Raw genomic sequence first — 13,822 nt, forward strand, 5'->3', positions numbered from 1 at the left:
TGGGCTGAGTCTGAAGGATGCTTACAGCAGTATCACCCCCGCTCCGGACCTCACTCCTCCAGGTAGGGCTGTGTACCTTAGGGTGGCTCCCGCCTGGCCAGCTGAGAAGCTCCGCTGCTCCGAAAGGTGGCTTTTTTCCTCTCCAGCAGGAATTTCTGCCTCTTCTGCTTTAGTCGGGACTGTCCCTTTTGTGGTTCTTTTTATCCAGTTTTCAGTTTTGTCTCTAGGGTAATTTTTCCAAAAATAGCTGTAACCTGGTTGTGTTTGTGGGAGGAGATGAGTTCAGCGTCTGCTTACGCCACCATCTTGATGAGATCTCTGTGCTTTCATTTTAACAATATGTATCTAGAAAATTCTATCGGTTTTAAAAAAATTCTTTTATTGAAGTCATATTGGCTTACAACATTCTGTAAATTTCAGGTGTACATCATTATATTTCAGTTTCTGTATAGACTGCATCGTGTTCACCACTAAGAGTCCAGTTTTTATGTCACCATACACATGTGCCCCTTTACTCCTTTTGGCCCCCTACTCCCTTCTCCTCTGGTAACTACTAATCTGTTCTCCTTATCTATGTGTTTGTTTATCTTCCACATGAGTGAAATTCTACGGTACTTGTCTTTCTCTGATTTATTTTGCTCAGCATAATATCCTCAAGGTCTATCCTTTGTTGTCACAAATGGCACAATTGTCTTTTTTATGGCTGAGTAGTACTCTAGTGTGTGTGTGTGTGTGTGTGTGTGTGTGTGTGTGTGTGTACATATAAACCACATCTTCTTTATCCACTCATCCGTTGATGGGCACTTAGGTTTCTTCCAAGTCTTGGCTATTGTGAATAATGCTGTGATGAACATAGGGGTGCACATATCTTTTTGAATTACTGATTTCATGTTCTTTGGACAAATATCCAGTAGTGGAATAGCTACATCATATGCTATTTCTATTTTTAATTTTTTGAGAAATCTTCATACTGTTTTCCATAGTGGCTGCACCAGTTTGCACTCCCATCAGCAGTGTATGAATAGAGTTCCCTTTTCTCCACATCTTCTCCAGCATTTATTATTTCTTGTCATGTTAATTACAGCCATTCTGAAGGGTGTGAAGTGATATCTCATTGTAGCTTTGATTTGTACTTCCCTAATAATTAGTGAAATTAAACATCTTTTCATGTGCCTGTTGGCCATCTGTATATCTTCTTTGGAAAAATGTTCAGATCCTCTGCTCATTTTTTTAATTGGGTTGTTCATTTTTCTGTTGTTGAGTTGTATGAGTTCTTCATATATTTTGGAAAGTAACCCCTTGTTGCATATGTGATTTGCAAATATTTTCTTCCAGTTGGAGGGTTGTCTTTTTTTGTTGTTGATGGTTTCCTTTGCAGTGCAGAAGCTTTTTACTTTCATGTAGTCCCATTTGTTTTTTTTCCTTTGTTTTCCCTTGCCTGATTAGACTGGTATTCAAAGAGATATCGCTAAGACCAGTGTCAAAGAGTGTACTGCCTATATTTTCTTCTAAGAGTTTTATGTCTTACCTTTCAGGTCTTACATTCAAGTCTTTAATCCATTTTGAGTTAATTTTTGTGTATGGTATAAGATAACAGTCTATTTTCATTCTTCTGAACATGGCTGTCCCATTTTCCCAACATCTTTATTGAAGAGACCTTCCTTTCTCCATTGTATGTTCTTGGCTCCTTTGTTGAAGATCAGCTATCCGTAGATGTGTGGTTTCATCTCTGAGCTTTCAATTCTGTTCCTTTGATCTGTGTGTCTGTTGTTGTACCAGTACCATGGTGTTTTGATTACTATAGCTTTGTAGTATATTTTGAAGTCAGGGAATGTGATACCTCCAGCTTTGTTCTTTTTTCTCAGGATTGCTTTAGCTACTTGGGGTCTTTTGTTGTTCCATATGAAATTTAAGATTCTTGGTTCAATTTCCATGAAGAATGTCCCTGGAACTCTGACTGGGATTGCACTGAATCTGCAGATTGCTTTAGGTAATATGGACATTTTAACTATGTTTATTCTTCCAATCTATGAGCATGGAATATCTTTCCATTTCTTTACATCACCTTCTATTTCTTTCAATAATGTCTTATAGTTTTCAGTCATAGTCTTTCAGTATAGTTTCAGTTATGGGTCTTTTACCTCCTTGGTTAAATTTATTCCTAGATATTTTATTCTTTTTGCTGTGATTGTAAATGGGATTGTATTCTTGAGTTCGCTTTCTGCTAGTTCATTGTTAGTGTACAGAAATGCAACTGATCAGCCTTGCCAATCTGGGTCTGGAGCTCTTTGTGCTGTGCACACTACAAGGGGATTCTCCCAAAGTCATTTGGCCTACAACTGTGCAATCGAGCACCATCCCCTCACTACTTCGCGATCACCACATCCTTTGTGCTCTGGAAACCGGCAATGGCAAGAATCTCAGCTACCTACTACCTCTGCTTCAACTGCTCTTGGGCTGGCCACGCCTGGTCTCCCAGTGTATCCCTGCTCCTTGAGGCCTGATCCTTGTACCTTCACAAGAATTAGCTGAACATGTCCAGGCTGTGGCACAGCCCTTGGGCAGCTCCCTGGACCTCCATGTCCAGGAGCTTGGGGGAGGCCATGGCATGAGTAGGATCCAGCTGCAAGTGTCCAAACAACCTTCAGCACATGTACTAGTGGCCACTCTGGAGGCTTTGCGGAAGACCCTGAAAAGGTAACTGATCAGCCTGGAGCAGCTCTCCTTCTTGGTATTGGATGAGGTAGACACACTCTTGCATGGAAGCTTCCTGGAACTAGTGGACTGCATCGTGGAGAAGAGCCGTATATTGGAAGGCCCAGCTGACTTAAAATACCCCTTCAATCCCAAAGCTCACTTAGTGCTGGTGGGGGGCCACATTTCCCCAAGGTGTAAGCCAGCTACTGAGTCAAGTTGCCAGCCCAGACTCTCTAACCACTGTCACCAGCTCCAAGCTCCACCATGTCATGTCTCATATCAGACAGACATTTATGAGGCTGAAGGGAGCAGAGAAGGTGACTGAGGTGATACAGATCCTCAACCAGCATGACAGAGAATATAGGACGGGCCCCTCAGGAAGTGTTCTGGTGTTCTGTAATAGCTCTAGCACTGTGAACTGCCTAGGGTATATTCTAGATGACCACAAAATCCAACACCTCAGGCTGCAGGGACAAATGCCAGCCTCAATGAGGGCAGGTATGTTCCAGCACTTCCCAAAGGGCTCCCAACTCCCGAGACATACTTCTGTGCATAGACACAGCCTCTCGGGGCTTGGACAGCACCCATGTGGAGCTGGGTGTCAATTATGGTTTCCCCCTTACCCTGCAAGACTACATCCAGAGAGTGGGAAGAGTGGGCCGTGTGGGGAGCAAGGTGCCAGGAACAGTCATTAGCTTTGTGACTCATCCTTGGTTCACATTGAGCTGGCAGCTCGCTGGAGGAGAAGCCTTCCAGGACTAGGGTACTTAGTGAGAGAGCCTTTGCCCCAGCAAACCTGACTGCAGCTGGCTTAAATACAATGTCCTAACAGGGATCTTTCCCTGTGTTCTGTAGGGGTGAGCACAATTGTCAGTAGGATGAGCTAGGCCGCTCAATCACCTCTTCAAAGGCCTGGTGAGCTGCTGTCTGGCTTCCAAAGGTAAGCTGCTGGCTGGCATTGGAGGGTGAGCTCCTGAGCATGTCTCTCTGTAGTCTTTCACATGACTCGTGAAACATAAAGTAGATTTTGGCTTTGCATTATGTCATGATTTCTAACAATATATGATGTTTTTATGGATCTCACCCAATAATAATAGTTATCATCAGGGCAGAATTAATTGAATTCTGAGAAGATTCACACTCCAAACTACCACACCAAGGACAAAGGCTCTTTCAACTGATGGTTTAGTTCGTAAACATTTAGGTTTTATTTCCTGCCCCTAAAACACCCATTAAGCTCCCAGGAAAAGGGAAAGGTGAAGTAACTAGCAGTAGGGAGAAATCTTCACCAGCAGTGCCCATGGCAGGCTTGGGCACTCTTGGTGAAATCTCTGAGAAGTACTGGCAGAAGAATACAAGGCAGACTGACGCAGAAGTGTGGCTGGCTGTGCATTTCCAGGCTCTGCCTTCTCTTCTGTCCCTTGGTGGCAGAGGAAGAGGAGAGGGGATTAAACTGTTTTACAAAACTGGCAAAACAAGTGTGCAGCATCCTCTGATTGTCTCCTAGGTTCCAGTCTCTGCTGCAGTATATGAGTTTTGCCTAAAGTAATGAACAGGTCAGAATCAAAATACTCCACAAAACAACTTAAAAATACTTGCACGCGGAAAATGATAAGGTTTCAGAGAACAGAAATGGGCCCAGGGCAGCCTTTACCAAAACAGAATATTGTACCAAATGTACAATCAGAGCTCTCTTTTCCATATGAAAAAACTGAAGCTCAGAGGGACAAAAGAACTTACTCAAAATCACACAAGTAAGTTGGACAGAATCTGGTCTTGTCTGCACCAAGGTTTGTATTCTTAACCACCATACTGGCTTTTTTCAAAAATGATACACACACAGAATTACTATACATCTCTCTTTTCCTTGAATATTCCTTGTTTACATCTACACCTGGCACAGTTTTTAATACTGCCTAGTTTGACTCTCAAAAGTGACCCACTTTAGGGGCCGGCCTGGTGGCACAGTGGTTAAGTTCGCGCGTTCTGCTTCTCAGTGGCCTGGGGTTCGCCAGTTTGGATCCCAGGTGCAGACATGGCACCGCTTGGCACGTCATGCTGTGGTAGGTGTCCCACATATAAAGTAGAGGAAGATGGGTACAGATGTTAGCTCAGGGCCAGGCTTCCTCAGCAAAAAAAGAGGACTGGCAGCAGTTAGCTCAGGACTAATCTTCCTCAAAAAAAAAAAAAAGTGACCCAGTTTAGACAATAATTTGGTTGCTCTATCCCTGGACCACTATGGTGGAGCTGCCCAGGAAGCTTGTTAAAAGTGCAGATTTTTTTTTTTTTAAATTTTGGTGAAGGAGATTAGCCCTGAGCTAACATCTGTTACCAATCTTCTTCTTTTTGCTTGAAAATGATTACCGCTGAGTGAACATCTGTGCCAATCTTCCTCTATTTTGTATGTGGGATGCTGACACAGCATGGCTTGATGAGCGATGTGTAGGTCCACACCCAGGATCCGAACCTGCGAACCCCAAGCCGCCAAAGAAGAGCATGTGAACTTAACCATTACACCACTGGGCCGGCCCTGGCAGATTTCCTAGCCCCACTCCAGATCTGGATAAGTTTTCTGAGGGTTGGCCCAAGAATCCATGTACGAGTATTTCTAAGTTGTTTTGTGTACTCCCCAGGTGAGTCTCAAACTCTCTTAAGTTGAGAAACCTTTTGTGTATACTGTTCCACCTTCCCCAGAGACCCAGCCAGGTCTGGATAAGGTTTCAGTCCCCCACCAGAGCAGAGGGGTGCTCCTGGACAAGTAATCTCTCTGGAGCCTTGGAGAATCTGAGGGGTCTCATGCTGGCCCACCTGCCAGGATGAACCTCCTCCAGAACCCTCCCCAAAAGCAGTCTGATCTAATTAGGCCTGACTTCATCTGTCCTATCCTGTACCACACTGATCAGGTAACTTAGGAGTAGAGAGAAGGTGCTGTGCTTCTCAACTGGGGTTGGCCAACCTCTGAAATAGTAGCCCGGGCAATCTCTACCTCCTGGGCACATCCCCTCTGCAACAGCCCCAGTCAACAAATATCCCATCTTTTTTTTTTGGAAGATTAGCCCTGAGCTAACATCTGCTGCCAATCCTCCTCTTTTTGCTGAGGAAGACTGGCCCTGAACTAACATCTGTGCCCATATTCCTCCATTTTATATGTGGGCTGCCTGCCACAGCACAGCTTGATAAACGGTGCGTATATCTGCACCTGAAATCCAAACCAGCAATCCCTGGGCCACCGAAGTGGAACGTGTGAACTTAACCGCTGAGCCACCAGGCAGGCCCTGAAATGTCCCATCTTTGCTTATTCAAGGTCAGCCATAAGGAGGCCCCTGCTAAGGAAGGTTCTCTCTCATTGCTAGGAAGTTCTTGGACACACTGCATCAAAGGCTGCCCTAAATATAGTTCCTTCCTGTGGGCCCAGTCAGGCTAAGAGCAGAGTTTTTTTCCTCCTCCTCTGAGTAGGACCAAATTGTTTTTTAGTAACACTTTTTCACAGTGTTGACCATATTTTTCACCTGGGCTGCTGCTGGGCCCACATCTCTTCCTTTCATGGTGATGGGATTATCATTATTTGCCCTTTTTGGGGAGAGAGGAGTGTAATGATCAGGCTGTCATTTTGTATTATGTCATTTTGTCATGAAATTGTTTTGAATTTCATATTAAAATGGGCCCATCATTCCCACTTTTTGAAGTCATTCGAGACCCTCATTTTGCCTTGGAGCACCTTTAACATTTCTCCCAAAGATGGAATGTGATGTCCCTGGAATGTGATGAGCTTGTCCTCATGTTTCTATCAGCTACAAATCCGGAGTCCCAACATGGAGCCCTATCATGGAGCACAACACCTCTCCACTACCTGTGTAGCCTTGGGTAGACCCCTTAGCCTCTCGGGTTTTGGAGTCCTCAGTTGTGAAAATGTGAAGGTTCTATGAATTTACACTTGAGGCAGGACAAGGTCAGGAAGAGCTCGTCTTTGCTTTTATTCTTCCCACCTGGAATATCTTCCCTCCTCTCCATGGGTCCAAATCTCACTTGTCCTTCAGGCCCACCACCCAGGCGCCTTCTCTGATTTCCAATCCATACAAATCTCTGCCTCTCCAGCTGTTGAATACTTAGGGTCAGTGACATACAACCCGGCTGTCTCTTAAGCTAATCTTGCCTCTCCATCCAGTCTCAGAATATGGGTTTCTTTTGCCCTCCTGTGGTCCCTGAGGCTGTGCCAGCCCACAGGTATGCTCCACAGGGAGTGGCTACTTGACTAGGGCATGGGTGGGGAGGGGCAGGTGTGCGGGCCCAGGCAGGATGCCTCTCTGCCTCCACCTTACTCTCCTCCACAAAACCCCCGGAACCTGAAGCCCGCCCCTCAAGTCACAGACTCCTTATGTGACCTCACTGGGTAGTGATGACCTCATAGACCTTCTCACAGTTTCCATGGCAAATGTGGTGCTCTTGGGGAAACTTCCCTACTAGTTCTCTACCAGATACCGATCTGTTAGGTTGCCTGAGAGAGAATGTCTGACCGGATCTTCTATATTAACTCGAACTTGTCCTCTGTCCCCTGGGAGGGCAATGGAGCAGGTAGGCCTAGTGTGGACGTCTGTATAAGAGGCATTGGTATACATACAACCTCACCTGGCTGCCACATGTTCCTTTTGGGCTTGCCTACCACACCTCAGAACATCCCCAGCTGTAAGTAGTACCAGTGGCCTAGGGCCCCCTCAGGGACCTGCAGTGTTCCTGCTCACTACCAAGGACAAGTGAAATGTCATCCCTGGGCAAGTGTTCAGAAGGGTTTACAAATGTAGCCTTCCCCTTTGGGCTACAAGATGCTTCCATTCAGACCCTTTCCTGATTGGCCTCTGAGCAAAAGAGCGTTTTTGTTGGCAAGTGATAAATGGAGCAGTTTGAGGAAGAGCTGTTGAAGGCTGCTCTTGAACCTCACCTTTCAACCCAGGCACCTTCGCTGTGCTGTCATGTAGACATCCACCTGGGTCCCCTCAGATGCATCCCAGACCGAGCTGCTGAGTACTGGGGGAAAGAGTGGTGTCATATCGATGGGAAGAACAGAAGAGGGAAGGGGAGTGATGAAGTGATACTGAGCCTGGAGGACTGAGGAAATGGTGTCCCAGGAGGATGGGGTGATGTGAGCCTAGACTTGGTACCCAGATTCTGGCTTGGAACGTCCTGGTCACTATGTCTCAGTATTTGGCCTTTTTTCTAATCTAGATAAAAGTATCACAGGGCTGGAGTTCAGTGTGGTTGAAACAGGCAGAATGAACGAGGCCCAAGAGAAGTTGCCAAGGTGAAAGGGGTTCTTAACTCATTTAGATTAGATTATTTTTTCAAAACTTGAAAGGCATTTCCATTAAAGCCTCAGAAGTGACAGAACTTAAGAAATGTTTTCTCTGTTGTGGAAGGGAGAGATGGGGGGGATCCTGATTGCAATTATTTTCGGGTTCTACAGTTTTCTCTGGGATGGGGAAGAGATTTCCTGGTCTCCTGCTGCTGGTATAGGCTCCAGGGAATTGCTTTTGCAGCCCAATACCCATCTCTAGGGCACTCGGAGGTGATGGGCCAAGGCTGTGATGTGGATGCCAAGTAGGTTAAAGGGCTTCAACCAGAACCAGAGACAGACATGAGAGAGGGGAGGTCCTGGCAGGACACTGTGCCCAGCAGAAGTGACTGATCAGTTGTGATTTTCTTTGCAACAGCAGTGGCTCCCACTATTCCTCCTACACCTTGTCTATACCATGTCCTCTACCGAGGGTGTGGAGAAACCCAGATGAGCTGGCATGGAGAGACATACTGCCTGGTTGGTGGCTACCGGGCCTACGGAGATGCTCCTCTGGCCACCCCAGCAAAGGTGGAAGCAGAGAAGCCAGTCCCCAGGCGGGGGCTCAAGAGACATCGAGCTGTGGCAGAGCCGGAAGAAGACCTCGGTTGCCCCAAACCCAAAATTCCACGATTGCAGCTTGGTGGTAGGAGGCGGACCCTGCGGAAGCTTGCTGGCTGAGCCACTCTGTAGAGAGGGTAAACATTTAACTGCCTAATACAGCTAATGCTTCCTCCTGCAGTGAGCCCCGCTGACCACCATTGGAGGTTAGAACCTGAGCCATTCTGTCTGAGCCTTTCTCTGCCAGGAGCCTCCTTCCATACTAACTGGCCATGGGCAAGGAGCCTCAGCAACTGAGGTTTGAAATGAGAGGCTGCTCTGAGCATCCCAGGACTGAAGCTGGCCTGGAAGAAAACCTGATGTTCCTCTGCTCAATCCTCTAGTGTCCCTTCTTGGGCAGAAGAAAGAAAACTCTGCACTCTGTGAGCCAAGGAGGATGCAGGAGCAGAGAGATGGTGCAGAGCGGCTTTATCAGCGGCCTGGTCTACCAGATGGACTCCTGCATGACTCGTTGCCAGCAGCTACCAGCACTAACCAGGAGGAGCTGGGCTTTTTGAATCTGAAAGAAGCAATCTGTGGCTACCCAGGGAGCCTCCTGCTTGGGGTCTCAGGAGGCAGAATAAAGAGACCCAGGAAGACCTGCTCCCTGGAGCAAGAAGGGGATGGAGAGAGTCAAGCAGCATTCCTCGCCCCACGCCACCACCTCCCCCCCTCCGCCCACACCCCCTGCTCACATCCTCCTTTATTCCCAGCCCTTTCTAGCCCCAGTGGGGTTTCTCATTGTTCAATAAATGATTTTCTGTAACAGTGTTTGACTTGAAATTCAGCTTGTCCAAGGCCAGGCCCCAAACCTCCCTGTTCCCTTAAAGTACATTTCCACATGGGGTATCTGGTCCTCTAAGACCTTCTGCCTCCAAAAAGGGCCCTTGGGTGCTGCTTCTCACTATGTGGCTATGCGAACTGGGGCAGGACACAGGCAGGTTCTTTAAGAAATGCAGAGCCTGATGAGTACTTCCCTCTCTATGTGCAAGTGCAAGTGTGTGTGTGTGTGTGTGTGTGTGTGTGTGTAAGGAGAGGAGAGGCAGGACTGAGAAGATGCTGTTACATCTACCAATCCACCCATCCATCCATCCATTTAACAAATATTTATTGACATTATTTATTAACAAATATTTATTGGGATATTTCAGTGAATGTGATGATCAAAGCCCTTCTCCTCAAGGAACCCACAAACTAAAGGAAGAAACAAAATATAATTTCAAGTAATTATAATTGTTATAAAGAAAAGTTAAAATAGGATAAGAGGATAGAGTGATGAAGGGGTGCTATATTATACAAGGTAGTCAGGGAAGGCTTCTCTGAGGAGGTGACATTTCAGTGGCGATGTGAGTGAAGGAGTTATGTGAGGAGCTGGAGGAAGACTCTTCCCGGAGGAGGAAATGGCAAGTGCCAAGACACTGAGGTAGGAAAGAGGCTAGCCTGTTCCAGGACCAGCAGATAGGCCAGTGTGGCTGGTGAGGAAAGATAGAGAAGAATGAAAGATGTGGTTGGAAAAGTAGGCGTGGGCTGGACCGTAGCAGGCCTTGTCGGCTATGGTGAGGAGAGCATCCTGTCTTAAATGTGACGGGAAGTCACGGGAGGGATTTGAACAGGGTAGTGAAGTGATCTGATGTAGATGCTAAACAGCTCACTGAGTGCTGTGTGCCATGGCAATGAGGTGCTGGCTGTTCCCAGTGGAACGCCTCTCTCAGCAGGTAAGGGGACAGTTGGTGCTGGGGAGTGAGGGTGGGAGAAAATCAGCAGAGAGGAAAGAGCAGTGTTTGGGCCTGTATCCCAGGCCCACGTACTTTTCAGCCCAGAACAGAAGGGGACACTGTCAGCAGCTCGTAGCCCTCAGGCCCGGGTAAAATCACCCAACCTGTGGACAGCACACTGGTTCTCAGGGCCACAGCAGCAAGACTGTGGCTCCTTCCCCCAACACACACCTTCAAGGCCAGAGAAAGTGCTGATAACTTAAGAAGTTTCCCCAACCTGGGTTAGAGGAGCGGGGGCGTACACCCTGCGGTTCCTAGCAAGTTCGCACTGTGAGTCTCAGTTAACCCACAAAAGACCACTAATGCCTCTTCTTGCAGTGACCCCCACTGCCCAGTACTGGAAATTAGAACCTCAGAATCTCTCTCTGAGACTTGGTGTGACTGAGGCAGACTTGTGGTTACTGGGGGAGTCAGATAGGTTGGCGAATCCCAAACATGAGGCAGAGACCCACCTGGGCTCTTAGGACAACTAGACATCCCCAGCACCCACACCACTCCTAACTGAATACGGTTTTCAGGGTGGAGTCTGGAAATCTGCAGGTTTCTTTTCTTCTTATTTGAAAAGTTTATTTACCCACATATTCTGTGATCCTTCAATCAGCACTCTACAGAACTATTCCTATCTCTCAAAATCTGATATTCTACATTCTTCTTTTTTTTTTTTGAGTTTGGCTTTTATTCTTTTTCTTATTTTTGAAAGTTGTATTATTGAGGTCATAATGGTTTATAACATTGTGTAATTTCAGGTGTACATTATTATTTATCAGTTTCTGTATAGACTGCATCATCCTCACCACCAATAGTCTAACTTTTATCCATTACCACATATATGTGCCCCTTTACCCCTTAAAACCACCTCCCAACCTCCTTCCCCTCTGGTAACCACTAATCTGTTCTCTTTATCCATGAGTTTGTTTATCTTCCACATATGAGTGAAATCACGTGATGTTTGCCTTTCTCTGTCTGGCTTATTTCACTTAACATAATATTCTCAAGGTCCATCCATGTTGTTGCGAATGGGATGATTTTGCCTTTTTTTTATGGCTGAGTATGTATTCCATTGTGCATGTGTGTGTGTGTGTGTATATATATATATATACACACCCCACATCTTTATCCATTTATCAGTCAGTGGGCAGTTGGGTTGCTTCCACGTCTCAGCTATTGTGAATAATGCTGCAGTGAACACAGGGCTACATAAATCTCTTTGGATCACTGATTTCAAGTTCTTTGGATAAATACCCAGTAGCGGGATAGCTGGATCGTATGGTATTTCTATGTTTAATTTTTTGAGAAACCTCCATACTGTTCGCGTCAGTTTGCATTCCCACCAGCAGTGTATGAGGGTTCCCTTTTCTCCACATCCTCTCCAGCATTTGTTATTTTTTTCGTCTTGGTAATTATAGCCATTCTGACAGTAATTACAGCCATTCTCATTGTAGTTTTGATTTGCATTTCCCTAATAATTAGTGATGTTAAACATCTTTTCATGTACTTGTTGGCCATCTGTATATCTTCTTTGGAAAAATGCCTGTTCAGATCCTCTGCTCATTTTTTTAATTTGCTTGTTCATTTTTCTGTTGTTGAGTTGTATGAGTTCTTCATATATTTTGGAAAGTAACCCCTTGTTGCATATGTGATTTGCAAATATTTTCTTCCAGTTGGAGGGTTGTCTTTTTTGTTTTGTTGATGGTTTCCTTTGCAGTGCAGAAGCTTTTTACTTTCATGTAGTCCCATTTGTTTTTTTTTCCTTTGTTTTCCCTTGCCTGATTAGACTGGTATTCAAAAGGATACTGCTAAGACCAGTGTCAAAGAGTGTACTGCCTATATTTTCTTCTAAGAGTTTTATGTTTTCAGGTCTTACATTCAAGTCTTTAATCCATTTTGAGTTAATTTTTGTGTATGGTATAAGATAATGGTTTATTTTCATTCTTCTGAACGTGGCTGTCCCGTTTTCCCTACATCTTTACTGAAGAGACTTTCCTTTCTCCATTGTATCTTCTTGGCCCCTTTGTTGAAGATCAGCTAGCTGTAGATGTGTGGTTTTATCTCTGGGCTTTCAATTTTGTTCCTTTGATCTCGTGTCTGTTTTTGTGCCAGTACCATGCTGTTTTGGTTACCATAGCTTTGTAGTATATTTTGAATTCAAGGAGTGTGATACCTCCAGCTTTGTTCCTTTTTCTCAAGATCGCTTTGGCTATTTGGGGTCTTTTATTTTTCCATAAAATTTTAGGATTCTTTGTTCAATTTCCATGAAGAATGTCATTGGGATTCTGATTGGGATTGCACTGAATCTGTAGACTGCTTTAGGTAATAGGGGCACTTTAAGTATGTTCATTTTCTAATCCATGAGCATGGAATACCTTTCCATTTCTTTATGTCTTCTTTGATTTCTTTCAATAATGTCTTATAGTTTTCAGTATATGGATCTTTCACCTCCTTGGTTAAATTTATTCCTAGGTATTTTATTCTTTTTACGTGATTGTAAATAGGATTCTGTAGGTTTAATTAATATATAATCTTTGTTCTAAAATTTACATATATTAACGTTTTGAAAAAAATTGTTATCGTTTCAAAATCATGACATTTTTACGTTCATACAGAGGCAGGGACAAACAGATTAACCATGACTTCTTGCCTCTGCCCTTTAGAGGAGGTCTGTTCACAGCAAGTCATGAGGAATTTTCAAGCTTCAGAGGCAACAAATTTGGAATTGATGAGCCTGTTCTCTTCTGTGGTCAGAAGGTGATTCATTAATTTTCAGGATAATTTTCATATCTAAGTAACTGGCTTCAGAGAAGTAAACTATAGTTGGAAAAGGCAAAGAAAGGCTTAGAACATGCCTTCCTCATTTTTAAACTTGGCTGTAGGACCAGAGCAAATTATATAGGAGGGAACATGCTTTTTCAGAAGCACAGGCATGAGCCCATCACACTGTCACCAAAGTACAGGAAAGCTTTTGATGCTAGGGTGAGGGCCTGGTATAAAGAGAAATTCACCTAACTGGTAGGTATAGCAAAAGATAAAAATGACAAAGATGTGCATTTTGATAGTCCATAGAAACATTTTTTGTTATTTTAACAAAGGTGAAAAAACAAGCCTCCCTCTCATGTCTTTGGCCTCTAGCACTACTACTTCCTGCAATGGTCTCAGTCACTGCAGACTGAGGAGCTCACACACACAGCTGAAAGCACGTTTTATACTGACAATTCAGACTGCTAGTGGGAAGCTAATCAGAGATTAGCTTTCATTCATCATAAATACGAAAAAGTGTCATCCCTGATTCCTGCAAAGTGTCTGGAACACTTATGTGAAGAGTTTAAAAGGAGTCAGGTTTAGAATTGAATATAATCTCCCACACCCTAAAGAAAGTCAGAGGAACTTCCTGAATTTTCAGGATGACTTGAGTGGTTTGTGCCATTTC

At 44.7% G+C, this 13,822-nt stretch overlaps 2 protein-coding genes and 1 pseudogene across 2 annotated transcripts in view; 2 read left to right on the forward strand and 1 right to left on the reverse strand.

Annotated features, from left to right (window-relative positions):
* Positions 1 to 13,822, reverse strand: part of GLG1 (golgi glycoprotein 1) — a 155,560-nt gene that overhangs the window by 44,621 nt on the left and 97,117 nt on the right. The window lies entirely within an intron of this gene.
* Positions 204 to 3,631, forward strand: LOC139082477 (probable ATP-dependent RNA helicase DDX28; annotated as a pseudogene).
* Positions 7,203 to 8,848, forward strand: LOC139082480 (DPEP2 neighbor protein-like). Its single transcript, XM_070613882.1, has 2 exons — positions 7,203 to 7,269; positions 8,403 to 8,848. The coding sequence occupies exons 1-2, from the start codon at positions 7,203 to 7,205 to the stop codon at positions 8,702 to 8,704; spliced, it is 369 nt and encodes a 122-aa protein (XP_070469983.1). The 3' UTR covers positions 8,705 to 8,848.

Source organism: Equus przewalskii, chromosome 3 (genome assembly GCF_037783145.1).
Source record: "Equus przewalskii isolate Varuska chromosome 3, EquPr2, whole genome shotgun sequence".
Lineage (NCBI taxonomy): Eukaryota > Metazoa > Chordata > Mammalia > Perissodactyla > Equidae > Equus > Equus przewalskii.

Coding starts and splice junctions, on each gene's coding strand:
- LOC139082480 (XM_070613882.1), top strand. CDS start 7,203: ATGTCTGACCGGATCTTCTATATTAACTCGAACTTGTCCTCTGTCCCC. Junction 7,270..8,402: donor CTGGGAGGGCAATGGAGCAG/GTAGGCCTAGTG, acceptor TCTTTGCAACAG/CAGTGGCTCCCACTATTCCT.